Raw genomic sequence first — 22,105 nt, forward strand, 5'->3', positions numbered from 1 at the left:
TATCGATAAATTTTCGCGCTCGCTTTGCTCGCGTTTTCAATAACATTATAAGATGTTTATGATTAAGGTGACATTTGGGTGGCGCCTGCAACAGCATTAGGTACTCTGCTGCAACGTTACTGCTGCGGCACTGTCAATTTTCGTGATAAAATGATGTGACCGATTTCCATTCTCAGCTGAAATGCAGCAATGCACGTCACTCAATTTACCAAAAAAATTCAATGTAATCTTGATGACCCTAGGGAGAGGGGGCACCATGGTCTAGAAATACCAGGGGCATCAAAATATCTTAATCCGGCCGACTGGTCGTTTGCGGAGTCAAACGATTTGGGACTCGCATTTTATACGCATTACCATGCCTTCCCGAAAAAAATCGAATCATTCGCGAAAGTTTCGCAACGCATTGAGGTTACAAGGGGCACGTGGTCTTCCTCAGGAGTCTGAAGAAGACCACGGTAAGTGGCGCTCTAGCCAGGCAGGCTGCTTCGCTTTCACTCGCGTGCGTATACCTTACTGTATCGTCCGATATTCACCTACTACTCTGTCGTTTAAATCCTTAGAGAATATAACCAACGGAGACGCCATGTCTATAATTTTCGGTACGAAATAGTCTGGCGTTTTTTGCGGGGGAGGGGCACATCAAATGTGTACCTACGTAACGTACACATAGCCATGTCAGATAAACGTCGGTTGACCATTGGCCGCCTATTTTCGACAGAGGGGAACGCCTGTTAATGACCACTCCGTTTGGTTATATTCTCTAAGTTTAAATCACGTGTAAAATTTGAATAAGGGCGAATAAAACTATTGATTTTGGAGTGTAGTTTTATTTAGTGATACCTAATTGTAAAATATATTATCTGGACTTCAGTCCTCTAGCATATCCATATGTCAACTTTACTTCAAGTTTCGCCTCCAGGGGAGAGGGAGAGAAATTAGGATTACAAATTAGCCGCTCACTGACACAGACCGAATTACACGCGGGCGGAGCCGCGGGCACAGCTAGTACATAAATACGTAACTAAAAATATACATAGTTTACAAATGTTAACACATGTTCTTACTGTAATGATGAACGTTACACTCACGTCTAACCTGTTTGAACAAGACTTTTGTATAACAGGATACAAGATGTTAGTCATGTGACGTCACAACCCTCGACACACGTCCACGTTGGTGACGTCACGAACATCAGCTAGGTACCTCATGGTAGGCGGTTATCACAATGGCGTGGCGCCACAAATGGAAAACATTATCTGTGTGATAAGCGTTGCAAATCCGTGAAAGCCATTGACGTATTATATCTAAGGACTGGCCTTACGGGCACTAAAAATGGTACTAGTTCAGCGGTGTCACCCACGAATTCGAGCTAATCGTGCAGCCTAACGCAACTATAGTTGCGACCAATCGCGCGCGTGATGCGAACTCATCAACGAATCGCGTGCGTGATGCGAACTCATCAACCAATCGCGTTGTAGCGATTTCACACCGCTGTTTGTACTGGCCCCATTCATGCCCCATTCTTAATGCCCGTAAGGCCAGTCCGGTGATATATATGTCAATGGTGAAAGCGATGTTTTAGAACAACTGAGGGCCTACCACGAACCACGTTCGACGTGTTGCCTCCCTGTCACACTTAGGTACGAATTTGCAAGTGCGACAGAGAGGCAATACGTCGTACGTGGTTCGCGGTAGGCCCTCTGGATAGGCGTTCAGTGCATCTCGTTCACTTTTATGACCCAAGCGCAATGCATCTCATGCATGCATTTATTTTCATCCCACGGCAACAATGTAGAGTTCGACCAAGAAAAGTCTGCAGCGATTTTGATAGCCCACGCAGTGCAAGTGTTATTTTTAACGTCAAACGTCTATTAAATTATGACGTATAAATAACACTTGCACTGCGTGGGCTATTATCAAAATCGCTTCAGACTTTTCTTGGTCTAACTCTATACTTATGTTATAGTAGGTAAGGTAGGTACCTTACTGCTACTGAAAAAGGTACTCACACTGAAAAAGGTATTCATAATATTTTCAAGTCCTTTGCTGATGAATTCGGTTCAATAGATTCTATTGAACCGAATTCATAGAATTCAATAGAAAGTAATTCCGAATTCTTAAAATCTGCTTTAAACAGGTTCCATCAAAGTCAGACTGCAGCAGTACAGCGTGGCAAACAAGAGTAATAATTAAAAAGTGGCAACACTGTAGTGTCGTCCCGTTCTATTCTATATTATAAATAGATTGATTTGAAAGGGACGACACTACAGTGTTGCCACTTTTTAATTTCTACTTTTTTTTGCCAGGCTGTATTGCTGGCACAAGTGGCACATGATAAATGCGTCGCTGTCGTTGTGGCATTGCTGTCGTGATTAGAAAATTAACTAAAGAAAATTCTTATAAATGGCGGGTAACGCGGGTAATGACCCATGGCCAGCCCATGGGATATTGTGCTGTTATAGAGTCTGTGCGGAAAGAGAAGAGTCGTGGCAGAAACGGGAACTAACAGTATCTCAAAAATTAAAAAAAAAAACCGCCAATCGGGACATATTTCATGCTAAAAGGAGGGTTGCGTCAGGGGGAGGGGACGGGACACTAGTGTGCGTAAAGCACCATACCCAAGGGTATCATACTACATTCATTAAATGCTGGCTATAATTTGTTTGTCTTCCCCATAGGTACATTAGAAATTATAATAGAACCGAATCACTCCGTTTTTATACTCCTGAGTGGCCTACGACATCGCGAACCACGAACGACGTTTTTGCCTCTTTGTCACACTTACGTACGAATAGCTACGCCCACAACTTTGAAGTTCGACACGATTTGACCATTTCGTTTCACGACGTTTTCAGCAAGTAACGATTTTTTTTGTAATTTAGAAATAAAACTAGAGTCTGTGCGGAAAGAGAAGAGTCGTGGAATGTATGGGGTTCAATACATTCCACGACTCTTCTGTTTCCGAACAGACTCTATGTCCTAAGTAGTCCCTTAAATTCTAGAAAAAGATTTTCTAATAGAGGTAGACCAAGCTAAGTTGGCAGCGATTTTGATTGTCCAGGCTGTGAAAGTGTTATTTAAACGTCATAATTAGATAGAAGATTGACGTTTAAAATAACCCTTTGCACTGTCTGGGCTATCAAAATCACTGCTAACTTAGGTTGGTCTAACTCTTTTCTAAAATAATATTCTATTTATAAAGTAGTAACCCCTTAGCAGCAAGTTGCGTCTGACGGAACGTGCTAGCTAACTATGACGTCACATTGACGTCACTGAAGATTGGCATTTGACATTTAGAATATTTAGATTCACTTTGTTTCGTTTTTGTTTCTTTAAGTGAGAATCTTCCTAAATAAATAAATAAAGAATAGATAATTTGTGTTAAGTTTAATTCGGTGAACGCATAATGTAACTTAAAATCAGTGGGAGTGTTAGTTTTAAGTTGTGTGCACTCTAGATAGCTTTAGGTATCTTGTGCTTCACTTTTGCGTAGGTGTTATATTCAATTGGGCAAATGAAGCCTGGTAAAAGTGTGGACGTTCGGGAGGAGATAGTAGAAGTTCATTCCGTGGCTCGGTCTCCTTCTCCGAAGCACAAAACTAAGTCCCGATCGCGAAGTCGGTCCGGATCGCGAAAATTATCAAACGGGCACTCAGAGGCCCCAGAAGTGGTCGAAACTCCTGCTGTTGATGAACAGACTACAGACAAGTCCAAGCGTGACAGCTGGATCAAGTCTGAGCAAGAATCTTTAGACATAGAGCTGCCTATTCATGATCAAATCAAGGATCAAATCCTAGGATTTGTTGAAAAGGAGATTAAGAAGTCTGATAAGAATCCCTCGTTCGTGTTTTACTCTCATGATCCTACTGGGTTGGATGAGAAGTTCTTGAAGAATTTATCCCGGCCTTCGAGTGGTCATAAGGAAAAAAGGAGCCCGTCATATAGGAAGAAGAAGAGGCAATCATCAAAACATAGAGATAGAGATTTGCATGATTTTGAAATGCCTGGATCTAGTCTCAGTGCATTGGAAAAGGTAACTTAGATTGTTATTTACCTGTGTTTTTTAACACATTTGCACACACGAATGCTATAGCATTTGCATAGTTTTTTGTTTCCTTTGGCCTATGACACTTGATGTCACTAACCATCCACAAATGTGTTATGTCAATACAACTTGTAAATATGAAGGAGGTATATTCTTCAAAATTAAAAGTTTTAAAGGAGTAGAACTCGATCATGCTCTGCTGTTTAGTTTAATAAAATTGTTGAAGGCATATAAAAGTATGAAAGTTTGTTATTTTCTGTGTTTATTTGAATGTCTGTTTTAGCTTATTCAGTTCATTATGATTACAGTCTAAACTTGTATTTGAAAAATAATTATTACACTGGCTTGCCTGTGAATTTTATTGACATTGCCACTGGTATAGTGTGACACTATATCTGTAATTACTATCATAAGTTTTTGGCAAAACTTTCTTTTTTGGTACAAGCTTGGGAAGTGGATCAAATTTAACTTGCAAGATTTGATTACAGACAACGGTCAGGTGAAAGTAAATAAAAGCTTGTAATAACATCTTTTTTATAGGTTGACGACTATCTAAAGGAATACAATAAGGATGAGGTGGTAACTCTAAGTGGTGAACTAGACATAGAAGCGAATGATGTAGAAAACAACAATGGGTCTTCGAAGGAGCACAAACCTAGAAAGACTCGCCGGAAAATGAGGGATGATAGACAAGACACCAATGCTAATGGGAGTGAAGTCAGTCCTAAGGTGTTTAAAGCTGGCAGTAAAAGTAAAGGCGGAGGCAAACCAGGTAAAGGTTGTACAAACTCAGGGGTGTTCAATCTGTGTGTTGTGACATTCTGGGGCCTAATTCAATGGCTCGCTAGATTCTGATGACAATTTGAACGTAAAGGGAGTCACACTAGAAAAAAGTTTGAGAACCCTTGAGTGATTAAATTTAAAAAGATTGTGAAGAAAAAAATTGGTTTTATAAAGCAAGCTCTCAACTCCTTTCAAACCTAGTAGGTTTTAGAACCAAATCTGTACTATAACTTTCACAATACTTGTTCCAGTTCGCCCGACAGACTTATCCACAATGCTGGAATCTCTTGAATCCAGTATGCAGTACCATGACCAGTATATAGACAACCCCTTCTCCTCACCGTCACCTCTCACTTCACCCAATGATGAGAGGCTCAATCCCTTCGGTTCACGGAGGCCAGAGAAGATCTACATGCAGGGCGGAGGGACATTCAGAGCGGTGTCCAGGGATAGAATCTTGGAGTCACAGCAGTCTAGAAATGAAGATAAATACTTGAGGTAAATACATTGTTTTTATGCAAAATATGATTTTGATGGGTGCAGGGGAAAAACAATAACATCCTATTTTACTACATCAAAGAAATAGCCATTTTATTTAACTTAAATAGTTGTAGTAATAAAACACTTTATTGTAGAAAAAAGAATACAAAACAGGAAAAAAACTCATTAGTACAAAGGCGAATTTAACCCTTTATGGATAGGTACTGCGGCTACCACCCCTAGGGACAGGGACGCTTAGAAGACTTATTATTTTCAGACTGGGCGACCTGACGCCACTGGACGTGGCGCTGACGGCGCAGAAGGCGTGGCGCAGCTGCGCGTACGCCTGCCACGGCGTGCTGGGTGGCGTGTCGCTCATGCACCTGCTGCTGATCAGCTATTCTGACAGCTTGGACGCGGGGCATCTTTCCTTTCACGCGGTCGTCACTATGCCATACGTCGCTACTTATTACTTTCTTTGTGTGTTGTGTCTGCTCTCAGTGTTGGATAGGTGAGTGTTATGTGTAAGGGAGGTTGGGGACCATTGGACAGTCGGGAGGCTCGGGCACTCGGTGTAATACATGTCCTGATTTACAAGGGGGTGCCCGAGCCTCCCAACTGCCCAATGGTCCCCTATGTATGTGTACTATATCTATATTATTCCGGCATCCTCTCAATCCACTTTTTACATTGGTTCTGCATAATATCGTCATTTCAATGTCAAACCATAAGGCGATTCAGAAGGTATAGTTATTGTTTCAGTAATATATTTTTTATCCCGTAAATGTTAAATTGCATAGTTAATGACCCAATATACCAAAAAAACAAGTGCTTTATGGAAAATATACTTCATCGCGGAGAATAACTTCGTCTCAAGTCTGATAGCCTTCGAACATAACCTCTATTTCTCAGGGATTAGAGTCTAAGCTTGTGCAAAGGCACTCGAAGTTCAAGGCCGTTGCATAAGGAGCGTTCATTGTTGATGGTATCGGGTCACGCTACGAATAAGTTAAGCCTTAATAAAGCAGAATATTTTGCCACAATGATTTTGAACTTTATTTCAAGGTATGATAGGCCGTTATGCCCGTTAAAGGGTTAAGCGTACATGGATTAACTGGTATAGAATTCTTAAATTAATATTTTTTCACTTCTAATTATTGAACGAAACAGGAGGCTGTTTGACAAGAAAAGTATTCAATTTTGCGTAATATCCGACACCTTTAAGGATGACTCACGCTAGACCGGGCCGGGGCCGGGCCGGAGCTTCTATGGAAAGCACCACGTGATCACCGATCAGCCGTCATTGAAAATGACATGTGACATGGACTATTGAAACGGTCCGTTCCGTAAAATACATAAATATATAACTGTATCTTGGATATTCAATTAAAAGTTTAAAATGGGTTCATAAGTTAGGTTATGAGGACCTGATGGAATGACGGTTTTGTTTCTTTTAAATTCTACAATTGCCTATGATGGGTAGTGTTGTGACTAAAGTTTGTGATATAAACCCGCTACACACTACCCAACCCATGATCTATACCTACCGCCGCGGTTATAAAATACATCAATACATCATTCTTAAGTACTAATTTGTCTTCTGATCGTGATTAAACAAATTAAAAATATGTAACTACATGTTTTTTACTTTTGGTATTTTATTATTCGAGATGGTTTGACATTAGTAAAGTAGTAAGTAGGAGTCTTGCCCATCACTAGTAAATTCATCATTCAGAGACAATTTCAATATGGCGGTTTGTTTACATAGTTAGCAAGTTCTATTGAAATAGACTTTAAGTCATTTGATCTGCCAATCTGATCCCATGCTAGTCGCAAAGTACAGTTTTATAGGTTCTGAATACCTAGATACAGATGTAGTGTATAATCGTTTTCCATCGTATATTCTCGGAAACGTTCGTATTTGTCATGCTACTTCAGTCGACCTCAGTACTTTTTGTGTTGAGACCATGTTGAGACTGACTAAAATAGCAAGACACGTTCGTACGCTTCCGTGAAAATACGATGGAAAATAATTATGCATTACATCTGTACTTATTTCTCATTTTTCGTGACCATAAAAATCGAAATCAACTGTTTCAGGCTAGACGTCACAAGTTTGGACCTGAGCCGGGGCCTGCAGCCCTACTTCCAGCCTATTGTGCTGGTGATCCTGTATATGGCGTGTCTGTTGGTGTGCACGGCGGCGCGTATGTACGACGACCTCATGGTGTACCAGTACGCGCCAATGGTCGCCAACTACACCAATGTTACCACTGTAAGTACTACTTCCAGCCCATCCTGCTGGTGATCCTGTATATGGCTTGTCTGTTGGTGTGCACGGCGGCGCGTATGTACGACGACCTCATGGTGTACCAGTACGCGCCAATGGTCGCTAATTACACCAATGTTACCACAGTAAGTTACTACTTCCAGCCCATCGTGCTGGTGATCCTGTATATGGCTTGTCTGTTGGTGTGCACGGTGGCGCGAATGTACGACGACCTCATGGTGTACCAGTACGCGCCAATGGTCGCCAACTACACCAATGTTACCACTGTAAGTACTACTTCCAGCCCATCGTGCTGGTGATCCTGTACATGGCTTGTCTGTTGGTGTGCACGGCGGCGCGAATGTACGACGACCTCATGGTGTACCAGTACGCGCCAATGGTCGCCAACTACACCAATGTTACCACTGTAAATTACTACTTCCAGCCCATCGTACTAGGGTGATTCAACTTTTAGAAAACTTACGAGTGGATTTTTGATTCATAATAATAACGAAATTCTGGTGTGGCCCTAAGAGCCATCCTAGATTTCGCTTTTTGTGGGAGCTCATCTTGTGGGCGCGAGTCACTGACTGTCGGAAATAAAATTGGATACCATTTTAAACTTATGGAATCCCGGTTCTCGCCGAGATCTGTATAGTGCTTTTCTCAAACTTGCAATCCATTGGCTATGGTGGCAAAAAACGAGAAAAAAACTACCTAAAATAGTAGATTGTACAACAAGGGCATAAAGTGACCCATTTTTACCCGAGGCAATTTTTTGGTCTGAGCGAAGCGAAGACCAAAATAGTAGACGAGGGTAAAAATGGACATTTAAGCTCTTGTTGTACACTCTGCTTTTCACTTCGATTGCGAGGAAAATATACAAACAATCAAATATTTTAGGTTATTTTAAAGTATTTATTCAAGACTAAAGAAAATTGTTCTTGGGCCGGTCGGAGGCGCGGGGCACGCCGATCGGGAGAGCGCCGGTCGGGGGCGCGCCGGCAGGGCTGGCAGTTTCTATAGCAGAATTTGGACTTTATTGCTAAGTCAATAAGGGTCGTATTAGATGACTTTACTTTATGCTCTAGAGCATAAAATGCGATTTTATGTCGTCTACGCACGACATAAAGGTGCACTTTTTGAGCATGAGAAGTGAAAATTCTTTTACATATCACCTTCACTTCTCGCACCTTATACGTAGTATATCCAATCTAATCTAACCTAATTTGAAGTAACTCATGTCAACATTTCTTTGCAAGTTTGAGACATATATGATTACTTCCCCAGCCGACCATCCCCTCGTTCTACCACACGTGGACGCACTTTTCTATCTGGCGCGCCGTGCTGTCCATCCTCGGGCTCGTGTACTTCGTGATCTCCGACCCGCCGGACCTGGTGCTCGCCAACCTGACCAAGCTGCTGCAGTACAAGCATTCCTTGCAGAGCATCGGGTGATGACGTTGAGTGACCTTTGGCTTAGGTCATATTGCTCGGTGATGTATATGAACCCGCGATGTCCTTATTTTAGTTGCGACCACAATTATTATGACCAGTACTTCTGTAAATTAAAAATTACAGCTAGTAGGCTTAACACATGATTGGCACGACAGTATCTCGCGGCGTGATAGACTACCCGTCTTTTTCTATGTTAATAAAAGAGGACGAAGGACGGGTAGTATATCGCTCGTGATTTTATTAAATACCCATGTATGCTCCATCTTGTAGTTGAAGTGATATATGGCTTAAAAAACGTAGTAAACTAAAGAAACTGACTTATTTAGCGAAATCTTCAAGGACTGTACAGTTGCTGTCTTTGAATAGGGGCTATAGAAAAAAATACAGAAGCGACGTCATCGGTATGATTAATTGATTATTATACTAAACTTTTGAGCCCTATTCATATCATAACCAACAAAGTAGGTCCATTGTTTTACACCAATGCATATTTTATAGAGGAGTAAAAAATCTAAAATTCTTGTCACATAAGTAGTACAAATTGGTGTAAATCTTAAATGCCGGCTGTACACACTCGTCGAGACACCCCGAGACAGGCCAAGAACGAGTGTGTACCTACATACTGCTCCTTCCTCTCCTCGTCATATGGCGTCGCCTAACTTCAAACTCGGGTAAATCCATACCTCCATACGACCCTCTCAGCAAATGTCTACCCCTTAGTACCAAAATCGCATAATCTGACAGATGGATTTACCCGAGTTTGAACTGTTGAAGTTAAGCGACTTATATGTAGTCTGTGGTCTCGCCGTTCTCCGATTGGGTTGGAGCGGTGACGTGACGAGACTCTTGGCGCGAGGCTCTGGACGAGTGTGTACTGCCCGCATAACAAGGTTTTTTGTTTGGTAATAAATAGTTTATCAAGAATAATTTACAGATTAAATAGCCTTGAGACTGGTCTCTACTAGTTTGTACTATATTTGTTCCATTTTCAGAGCGTTTTTTTAATTTTTGCCATTTTTATATATTGTGACTTGTGACCTTTTAAATAAATATTTTGTGCCATTTCTACTCAGAATCACGAGCTGTTTCGGTCCTAATGGGATAAAAAAATGTCCCAGAGTCTTTTTCCTATTGTGTTACCATTTCCCCATATAATACTATAAGGATGAAAAGGGCTCGCGATCCTGACTAGAAATAACACAAAAGAGGCAAAAAAGGTCACAATATATAAAAATGGCAAAAAATAAAAGAAACGCTCTTCAATAACAGTGGCCTAGTCCTTTTAGCTGTAATAAACTTTAAGCATAATATTACTATATTACTCAGCATTTAATAAGAGAAACATTTTTATATTACCTACCTTTATAAAAAAAATAACAATAATACGGCAGCTAATTATAATACTTAAATTATAAAGTCTGATTGCTAGTCCTAGGTTTAATTTAATACTGAGATTTAGATGAATAGGTATTAAAAAAAAAATACGTTTTGGATTTCCTCTCGTCGAGATATGGCTTTTTGTAATAAAAACTTTGTAGTATGCCACATTTGAGATGTATTTCTTTGATCTATAGTTCCGTTTTTTTAGCATTAGAAATAAGGTAAACAATCTTGATGTGTCTTTTAATTGAAAAACACATTTTAAAAATAAGTTACGGCAAATATGTAACAATTATGAATCTAATACGATCATTTATATTCTTCTGCTTTTATAAGTAATAGTTACTGATTTTCAAAAAGCGTTTTTCAATTAAAAGACATATCAAGATCGCTTACTTCTTTCAGGTTCTTTCTAATGCTAAAAAAAAACGAACTATAGATGTCAGCAGTGGCACAATGTTATATAGCAAGCATAGTCTGCGCCCGAGCTCTGACGATTTTTCAGTCCAGAAACGTGTTCTGTTCGGCCGTGGTTTTAGCAAGTCACACACGCTAATGTAAGGACGGTCTGCAAGAGGAATTTCGTATATTGACCCGCCTGCTATCTGTATCACACGCGCGTAATTATATTGCGGTCTCGTGCATGTGCGGTCAATGTCATTGTGTGAGCGGTAAACAATATTAAGCACGTGGCGATAGATATAGTAAATGGCGTGTTGTTCTTCGTGCTTAGCGTCCATACTTTACTAAGGAGGGGAGTCTTTTGAGCTCGTGCACATACTGTACATACATTGCGGACAACAAGGCTGTTTTGGTTGCGTTTTATATTATATGCTTAAATGTTAAATATTTGTCTGCTTGTCACATTCAGTGTTATCTTAGGAAATTTGCATATGCGTACTAATAAGTAAGTGTGGATATCATTTTCGTAATAGGTATCAAAATATGTTAGGTAAATTATTGTTAAAATATCAACCAAATCTAGTCAGAAGTTGATCTTTCATATTATATTAATTTTAAGTGTGTATAAGCCCTAACGGGGTTATTACATCTATATATTACTTTTCTGCTTTCTTGATGCTAAGAGGGACAAGGAATGATACCTTTGTCTCTCTCAGTAGCAAGTGTCCTAAAAAGGATATATGTTTAGAGTTAGACCAAGAAAAGCCTGCAGTGATTTTGATAGCCCACGCAGTGCAAGTGTTATTGTAAACGTCAAACTTCTATGAAATGATGACGTATAAATAACACTTGCATTGCGTGTGCTGTCAAAATCGCTGCACACTTTTCTTGATCTAACTCTATGTAATAACCTCTTAACCGGGCATGTGAGTTGGTCCAACATTGATGCTTGTCTAAACATTATCAGTGACAAAATCATAAAGTATTGATAAGATTGATGATGACATTGTCTTTGCTATACTTGGACAATATTAGCTTTCCTACATACCAAATACTAAAAGCGACTGTGTGTATTACCCTGTATGTACAAGTAGGTTGACAAAAAAATGTTAGGAACATTTTCATACAAAATGTCATTAAAAGTTAAAACATTCATAAATAATCATTTAACTGAAACAAAACCTATACTTATTGCCTTTAAAATATTCTCCTTTGACTTTGATATCAACAATATAAAAAATCAACGTATTTTTGGGCCAACCTGTATAATGCTAACCACAAACTGTATTTAGTTAGGTCTAATAATTAATAATATTGGTTAAAACCTAGATTTTTCAAGTTGCTTTATAGAAGCTTTCATAGTTTTTTTGTGATATCACACCGATGAGTAGATATACCGTCTTGGTATCTACGTACAAAGTGTTTTATTCAACTGTTAAGAATACTCTGTGAAGTGAATTCTCTATGGCATTAGCTTCAAAATTACAAACAAAAAACTTTCCCTAGGAAAACACTAAAATCTGATTCGATTTTGAAACTACAATTTTTATCGTGATTTCACTCCTATATATATTCACCTCAGAGCTAAGCACTGAAATTGAAATAACACTGTCAGGCCAAGAAATCAAGTCAAAGTTATTTAAGTCATAAATACCTAACATTGCCAAATAGTCGTACCTAATATCTACATACATACCTATTATACTCCCAAATACGTATTTTCATACCTTTTTTTTCAGGAGTAGATATGTTATAATATTTTCAAAGACGTTACCAAAGTTGTTGACTGAACAACTTTGGTAACTAATTGAAGTCAATAAAAATACTAATTTCAATAATTCTGTAGCTAGCAAAGCGTCCGGAGTTTCATCAAATAGCCTAAATAAACAATTCTCAAATTCATATTAATTTAAACCGTATGATAAACAACATAAAGTAATGATGTAGTTATTAAGGGACCATTGCCAAATAAAATAGTCGAGCTTGTGCAGTCAGTATAAAATAGTAATTAAATAAGAATAATATGCATCTTACCTATAACCCAGTGGCTCCCTATTTTTTTCAGCCCGCGGCGCACTTGCAAGTTTAAAATTTCGGCGGCGGTGCCCTAACCCAGCTAGGCTTAAGTAGGTAACATGGTGAGATGTTTATGGTAGTAACGTTGTTCTTGCAAGCATAAGATTCCAAAATTTAAAGTGAAATCTTGAGCGTTGCGAGGGTTTCAAGGAGCGAAAGGTGAACAAACTTTGCTACACAGTGAAACCCAGTTTTGTACACCACACAATCGCGAGGAAAGTATTCGCTGAAAATCAATACAAATATAATCCAAATTTATGCTAATACAATTTTATTATTCATAATCATCATCATCACTTAAAAACCCATTTTACCAGTTGACACGATCTAGCATAGAAAATCCAATTTTGCTCACTGATTTCAAACAATAAAGAGGCGGTTTCCGAGCGGATATCATGAAATGTTGTAATCTAAGGTTATATTTGTCATTTGATGTAACTAAGGGTGGTATTCTATCCGTCCTGTACCTTTGTCCAATGTGTATTGCGTCTCACATTTTGTTCAATGAGAATTTTTATTTATAAAAAAAAAAAAAAAATATATAAAAAAAAAAGAATAATGAGAGAGTGAGACGCAACGCAAGACAAACAAATTGTACAGGTGGAATACCACCCTAAGTTGTTGTTATGTTATGAGCCGCCGGCGCGAATAAATTTACATTTAAAGCAGGCATTTACTACCTACCCTAAAGCATCTTACTATGTAGGTACTGCAATTTGTTACATGTAGATAAGGAAATGATGGCATAATATATTATTATCTTATTACATCACGAATGTAACGCTATGTCATCATGGTTCCACAGACAGATGGTACCTCGGAGCCGAAGAGGGGATTTTTGTAGCAACTCGAGCGCGTCAGATTAAAATATGAGTGATATCTTGCTACCCGTGGAGAAAAAAAACGTTTTATTTTTTATCAATTATATCAGTTTTGGTATTGCACAAAATAACGTTTATTTGCGTGATTTCTGTATAAAACAAAGTTTTACTATTAATTTAGCGCAAATAAACATTCGAAAGTAGATAGTTGCGCACATATTTATGTAGTAATAGTGTGTAATTACTTAATATATCGCAATTGTTTTTTGTATGGAACGCGAACCACCTTTACTATCGCGGTAACCGGTACAAGTCAATATTAACATATCTTGAATGTGATTGATTTCATACTGACTGCAAAAGCCAATACCAAAAATGATTTGGTAGTTATCGATGTGTAAAGTAAAATAAAAAGTTTAACAATTTAGTTACTATAAAAACCTCCTTTTTTGAAGTCGGTTAAAACATTATGCCGCACAGCGCCATCTACAACTTCCTAAATGAGGTCACGATTTTTCTCAGACTTATATTATAACATTAAATAATTAGACCGCGAGCCACGAACAAATTTCCATGACCAATCGCCTCCCGGGCGAAAACTCGTATAGTGGTTAACGGCTATGTATGATGAACCCTCGTGGACGTCAGACGCCGCTCCGTTGGTGGGTTGAGGAATGGCAGTCACCGAAACACGTAAAAAAATTAATAAATTTAGTCATCGCCTCCCGCTTGATGCTTTGTCAGATGATAGTTTGCTATTGTTAATAAAAAAATATCGTCAGCCGGTTGTATCGCGGTGGAAAGAACGTCAGCTTGTCGCATGAACATGTAAAAATAAGCGCTTATACCTTTTTATGATAGTAATAACAAAATCATGAAACTTAGCACGTAGCATTTCATCAGGCGTTCCAATAAATTGATTATGATTACGCATTACTACGCATTACGCATACTTTTCTGACATAAATGGTTAGGCGTGTATTTGTTTCATGTTCATGTGACCAGCTGACGTTCTTTCCACCGCGATACAACCGGTGGACTATTTTTTTAATTCATAATAGCATCTAAACTATCATCTGACAAATTATCAGCCGGGAGGCAATGACTGATGATATATGCTCCTGGCCCGCGGTCTAAATCTTTTCCATTACTCTATTAAGTCGGCTTAAATTCTATAGCTTTTAATTATTGTTATCACATTAGGGTAGACCGAGGCGAATCGGGTCATTTTTTGTTTGACGGTCAATAAATACAATTTTTAAGGTGATACTGTTTTTATTAATATTCAGTTGGATAAATTATTTATTAATGAACAGAATCCAAGGTTCAGACATAAAATCAAACTTAAATATGATTTATAAAAATAAAATACAAAACCTCTTAAAAAATCCGATTCGCCCCATTTTAAGGGGTAAAACTGTAAAACGGATCAAAAAAACTCTTGTCATAAAATCATATGATTAAGAATCACAAAGGTCAAATAGGTAATTGACATCAACAATCATTGGTATCTTTAATGTTGCATTTGAGCATTATTTTTATTCCTCCTTTCTAGTTCAATTTTTTATCACGCCACCTACAGAAAGCGCAACATAATATCACTCCTATATATGCTACTATATATTTTAACAATAAATCCAAAACATGCTAATGGCCATTTAGCAACAAAATCGAATAATTTAAATGAAAATAAACAAAAACTGTAAATTTTTGCAAACCAAAACATGAAAAATCACACATATCCGATTGACACCGATTGACCCCATATGAGAAAATTAGTTATTGGTAACAAAAGACTCTACGTAGGGACAGCGGTTTCGTTAAAACCTTATTAGCAGCTGTAGTCATATTTTCTCCCGACCATTCCCCCTGATACCTCTTCTTTTTATACGTACGCACCATCTAAAACATGCGAACATAAAATAAGCCAAAAAGAAACGTCCGAAAACCTTGTTTTATAATGTGATCCTAATCGCCCCCAATCAGATGATCCGAATTACCCCATATCATATGTTTGAATTATTTTCGTGTAACGGAAATATACCTTTAAATACAATAAAAACAAAATCAAATCAGCAAACACTATGCGCCATTAACAAACAACAATTACAAACCTTTAGCCTTTTGCGTTTACTTTTATCACGGACTGTATTTGCACATTTTTTACATCGGCGGTAAAATCACAATACACCTGTACGAGCGACTCATCGGGAAGTGTCACCGTGACCGACGCGTGAGTCTTTTCCTATGGCAGTAACTGTGGCGACATGCGTTAGGAACAGAGCGAACGCGGGACGCTGATTGACTGGCTGTAACTAAACGCGATCTTTCAAATTTTACAGAAATGCTTATTTTGATCCGATTTCCCCAGTGATCCGAATCGCCTCGGTCTACCCTACTCTGTAGTAGGTATTTCATACCTTTGCGGCTGTGTTATCACTATATACCTACATTTAGTTAAGTATGTATAACTGTATTGCGGCAATATGTGCCTGGTGCATTCATGTCGAAGATTTTTACGATATATGCGCAGTTAACTGTACATAGTGGTAACATTTTGCCCTTTTCTCATTATCAACGTGTGAACTATACATAATGTATAATGTACAACTAATATAAACGAGTATAGTTATAATTGTTGACGTTGTATTTCAAATATAATTGATTTGTGATACATATTGTTTTATTTCAATCATCATTCGTTTGTACCTTGAAATTGAAAGGTTATAGCTGGATTTATCTATCTGAAGTGATGCAATCTGACAGATATGATAGTCTGTTATCTGCGACATGCGACACGTCAGTTTCCTAATTACATAATTATCTTATAAAAACCAAAATAATAATAATCATCATCGTCGACGGTGCCTTCGATGGGGGCTCCGTTAGTGTTAGGATTTATTGATCCTAGCGAACAAGTGTACAGTGTCGATTTTGTAGAAAATGTTATGTAGATTACCTAATTTGCCGCCTATTAAGACTTATTTATGAAAAAAATCGGGCAAGTGCGAGTCGGACTCGCGCACGAAGGGTTCCGTACCATATAAAAAAAAAACAAAAAAAAAAAACAAAAAAAAAAGCAAAAAAAAAACGGTCACCCATCCAAGTACTGACCACTCCCGACGTTGCTTAACTTTGGTCAAAAATCACGTTTGTTGTATGGGAGCCCCATTTAAATCTTTATTTTATTCTGTTTTTAGTATTTGTTGTTATAGCGGCAACAGAAATACATCATCTGTGAAAATTTCAACTGTCTAGCTATCACGGTTCGTGAGATACAGCCTGGTGACAGACGGACGGACGGACGGACGGATGGACGGACGGACGGACGGACGGACAGCGAAGTCTTAGTAATAGGGTCCCGTTTTACCCTTTGGGTACGGAACCCTAAAAAGGGACCTTTACACCCCTTCCTACCAGTTATCTTCACTCCTATACATTAGTAGGTCAGAAATCACATACTGACATACTCGTAATAACTTAAATTTTGCTTAAATTAACACGGAAATCATTCTGTCTTTACAAAAAAACTTAAATTTTACCAAATGTGGTTTTCCGAGGGAAAATTAATTATAGGATTGACTGGCACAGCTGGTTCATTAAAAATCGGCCAAGAGCATGTCGGGCCATGCTCAGTGTAGGGTTTCGTAGTTACCATTGTAACAAAATAGGCCAAACGGGGGCTATTAGTAAGTAGGTACCTATCATGAGGGACCTTTGTAGCGCTCTGTATATACGTTTTTTACTAAGAAAAGAAGATTTTTTGCAATAGACCCATCATGTTCGCTATAGTTTTAATTGAAAGCTTTTGTTTCACGATCTATTTCATATTTTTTGGAACCGTGGTTCAAAAGTTAGAGGGGGGACACATATTTTTTTTCTTTCGGAGCGCATATTTCCGAAAATATTAACTATATCAAAAAAATGTTTTAGGCGACCCTTATTCGTTTTGAAAGACCTACCCAACGGTACCCCAAACTATTGGGAAAAAGCAAAAAAAATGAAAAAAAAGTTTTTGTATGGGAGGCACCCTAAAAAATTTTTTTTTCATAGTTTTTATTTTGCCGTTCTGTCGCAATGCATGCTTTATGTATCCATGCCAAATTGCAGCTTTCTAGCACTAACGCTCACGGAGCAAAGCCTCGGACAGACAGACATGGCGAAACTAAGGGTTTCTAGGCAGTGTTGGCCGAAAGTTAATGCGAATTGAAAATGTTGGCCATTAACCATTATAAATTGAACCTTACACCGTAACGGACGATTACAGTTTACGATTCAATTTATAATGGTTAATGGCCAGCATTTTCAATTTGAATTAACTTTCGGCCCACACTGTTTCTAGGTGACTACGAAACCCTAAAAAGCTCGGCGGTAGGAATAAAGTACCGCATTAGTATGCACCAGTAGTAACTAAGTCTAATAAAGTGGAACTAGGATATGCATGTGTACCTAATGTTAAAACTAAAAACACTAGCGATCCGCCCCGGCTTCGCAGGGGTTATACAAAACCTTAATAAATTATACACCTGAACCTTCCTCAAGAATCACTCTATTGATTATATGATAGGTGTTGGTATTTAGGTTGCTATGAAACCGTTGTTATTGTAATGTCTGTACAATCAACCGTCTGATTTCTGTATCAAATGTGTCGCTTAACTTCAAACTCGGGTAAATCCATTCGACCCTCTCAGCAAATATCTACTTACCCTATTACCTTTTCTTAATACCAAAATCGCATAATCTGACAGATGGATTTACCCGAGTTTGAAGTTAAGCGACTCAAATATACCTATTCCTCGAAATTCCACTGCGACTTATTATTATTCAGGTCATGTCCCAGTTTACAAAATTTTCTGTTACCAAATGGTCTTATTAAGCATGTATATGTGAAGAGCTCTAGAAGGCGACAAAATTTTACGATAGTTATTTATAAATTTTTTGTTCGTTTTCAATAAAGAAGGAAGTTCGAGAAAATTAACAATTGCCTAACTTGTTGAAAAAATAACTTTAAGACAAATATCTACAAGTAGTACATTTGTAGATATGTTTTAAATACACCATATTTTTTTTAAATTTTCAATGAATATTTAATACCTTTAAAATTATATTTCCACCTCAGCAGCACGAACAAGGGTACTTTACTTCTTAAAAACAGGGAGCAAAATGCGATTTTGAATGCATTATGCGAATACACGCTTAGAATACATTTTTCTAGGCATCATGACGAATCTAATGAGGTATCACACGTACCTATTTTTAGGAGTAGTATCTCTATTTTTCACCGTTTTCAGTTTCTCGAACAGGTGTAGTATAAGGTGTAGTGATGAGCGAGTCAGCGGCAGTGATGGTACTAAAATGATGTCGGGTTTATATTGATGCTTGTAACTTTCTAAAGCTTTTTCATTTCTTATGCTCGTAAAGTTGATGTTTAAGTCGCGTGTAAGCGGCATTTTTATGCTCTAGTCGAGTGCATAAAGTGAAATAATCTATTACTACCTAATGCCTTATAGACTTAGCAATAAGTCCAAAACCTGCAAGAAACGACTGATAAATAAAAATATTTGTAATGAAGTTTTCTACATCAATTCCGAGAAAATTAATAACAAGCTTGTTTGCCCTCTTAGAGTATTTTCATCGTATTTCTTGCTCACTTTCACGCCGCCCCCTAATAAATCGCTGGTAATGCGCAAAAAGCAATCACTTCTGTTTTTTACAGCAAAATTGGATACTAGAAAACTCCCGTGGGAAGTAATAACTGTCGTTACGAGAATCATTGCAGGAGCTACACCTGCGGCCTGCGGCCATGTCCCGGGCGTCCTGGCGTATTTCCGGCCAAATTACCGTTATCCGCTAAAATATGCATTTCAAAATTGGAGTTTTTTTGCTCGTGTTGGAACTGTGGAGTGTAGGTACGTACTTGAAATGATTTATCGAATTATTTATAACATGCGGCTAAATGAGAAAACTTGTCTTGCGTAGGTACAGTCAGCAGCAGAAGTTGCTAAGCGGGTGAGGTATTCAAAATTACCTTGACACGCTCTTATTCTCTTAATAATAAAGTCGCGTCAAGAAAATTTGAACACCTCGCCCGCTTAGCAACTTCTGCTGCTGACTGCACTTATTTCTCCACCCGCATTTCCATCCTCACTGTTAACTGACAATTTCACATCTTATTGCAAACACATAGTAGAGTTTACCAAGAAAAGTCTGCAACGATTTTGATAGCACACGCAGTGCCAGTGTTATGTTAAAACGTCAAACTTTTATGAAAGTATTACGTAGGTATTAATAACACTTGCACTGGTAAGCTATCAAAATCGTTGCAGACTTTTCATGGTCTAACTCTAAGGTTCTTTGATGTTTAGTTGGGCATTCTCAAAAAATTTGCACGTCTGCGGTCTAAAAAAATACAAATAAGTGAAGACGAGTTTCAGACTTCCACCATTATTATTTATTATTGTTATTTTAAAACATAATTTGACGTACAATAATATAATCACAGTTAAAACTAAAATTAAGACTTGTGGCTGACATTAAAACTAAAGATTAATACTAGAGAAGACTACAATAAACAATAACAAATCTATTTTTATATTCGGAGTCCAATTTTGATAATGCCTTTATTGTTTTGATCAAGTATATTAGAACAACATTATGGGCAACTGTTTTTTTACTTATACCCTCGAGCGGCAAAGCAATTATTTAAATCTTGCCGCACGAGGGGATATTTAAGCAAACAAATATTGAACGAAATGAGTGAAGAACATAGAAGCTAAATTAATACATACGCAAATGTATAATAATATGTGCAGAAATGAAAATGAAAAAAAATATTGACAAACGTTTGCTTTTAGGTTAGTCTGGACTATCTTAATTAAATCTTAGTTTGACTGATGTCTATTGCAAAGTAAAAACTAACAAGATACAATAATGGCATGGAAAAGTTATGTAGGTACCTAAAAAGGAACAAACAACAAATAGATAAGGGAAGAGATAAGACAAATATCCCGATAATGCTGTTACTAACAATGACAGTGTAATCAATCATAGCTTAATCCAGTACCCGACTTAACAACGGATATATACAACTTTCTGACACGAGGCGCGTCTAAAACACAGACTTATATCGACCGGGTTGCGGACCATGATAACTTTTGTACTTATAGTTTTCGAGCTCCCGATATTTTGACGATATTCTCTCCGAAACTGTTTACTGCCGTAATGGAAGACGCCTTCAAGCTCCTGGAATGGCAAGGACTTGGCAACAATATCAACGGCGAATACATCACTCACCTTCGGTTTGTCGACGATATCGTAGTCATGGCAAAGTCGATGGTGGAACTCAGCATGATGCTCGATGACCTCAACCGAGTTTCACAACGGGTGGGCTTGAAAATGAACATGGACAAGACGAAACTTATGTCAAATGCCAATGCTGTACCCATCCCAATCTCTGTTGGGAACTCGGTACTCGAAGTTGTTGACTCGTACATCCTAGACATACAGACATACACCTAGGACAAGTAGTCCAATTAGGTAGGTCCAACTTCGAGAAAGAGGTCAACCGCCGAATCCAACTCGATTGGGCAGCGTTCGGGAAACTACGTAATGTTTTCGTCCGACATACCTCAGTGCCTCAAGACGAAAGTCTTTAATCAATGTGTGTTACCAGCGATGACTTACGGCTCCGAAACGTGGTCTTTCACTATCGGCCTCATCTCAAAACTCAAAGTCGCTCAACGAGTTATGGAGAGGGCTATGCTCGGAGTTTCTCTGCGTGATCGAATCAGAAATGAGGAGAACCGTAGACGAACTAAAGTCACCGACATAGCCCACCGGATTAGCAAGCTGAAGTGGCAATGGGCGGGCCACATTGCACGCAGAGAAGATGGCCGGTTCGCGGTGGGGTCGAAAAGTGCTCGAGTGGAGACCACGGACTAGCAAGCGCAGCGTAGGACGTCCACCCACAAGATGGACAGACGACCTTGTTAAGGTCACCGGAGGACGCTGGATGCGGGTCGCTGCCAACCGGTACAAATGGAGGTCCAAGGGGGAGGCCTATGTTCAGCAGTGGACGTCTGGCTGAGATGATGATGATGATGATATTTTGACACAGTTACATGCATCTTATTCACGGGCAACTCAAGACAGCGGATGTGTGTCAAAGTTATGGAAGGTAGACCGCGCTCGGTCGGTAATTCGTGATATCTAACGAGATGCATGTAACTGTGTTGAATATCGGGAGCTCGAAAACAATACAAAAGGTAATCACGAATTACGGTCCATATCCCGGTCAATATAAGTCTAATGAAACTAAGCTTGAATTATTCAAAACTGCGTCTAGAACATTTTAGTGCTCTAAAATTTCTGATACAAAGCCAGCTCTCAGCA

At 38.6% G+C, this 22,105-nt stretch overlaps 1 protein-coding gene and 1 long non-coding RNA gene across 2 annotated transcripts in view; both read left to right on the forward strand.

Moving 5' to 3' along the window:
• The window catches only part of LOC134806465 (uncharacterized), a 320,640-nt gene that overhangs the window by 231,455 nt on the left and 67,080 nt on the right, over positions 1-22,105 (forward strand). The window lies entirely within an intron of this gene.
• On the forward strand, positions 3,298-9,105 carry LOC134806371 (uncharacterized). Its single transcript, XM_063779595.1, has 6 exons — positions 3,298-4,033; positions 4,586-4,817; positions 5,080-5,326; positions 5,586-5,819; positions 7,409-7,583; positions 8,868-9,105. The coding sequence occupies exons 1-6, from the start codon at positions 3,515-3,517 to the stop codon at positions 9,033-9,035; spliced, it is 1,575 nt and encodes a 524-aa protein (XP_063635665.1). The 5' UTR covers positions 3,298-3,514; the 3' UTR covers positions 9,036-9,105.

This window comes from Cydia splendana, chromosome 3 (assembly GCF_910591565.1).
Source record: "Cydia splendana chromosome 3, ilCydSple1.2, whole genome shotgun sequence".
Lineage (NCBI taxonomy): Eukaryota > Metazoa > Arthropoda > Insecta > Lepidoptera > Tortricidae > Cydia > Cydia splendana.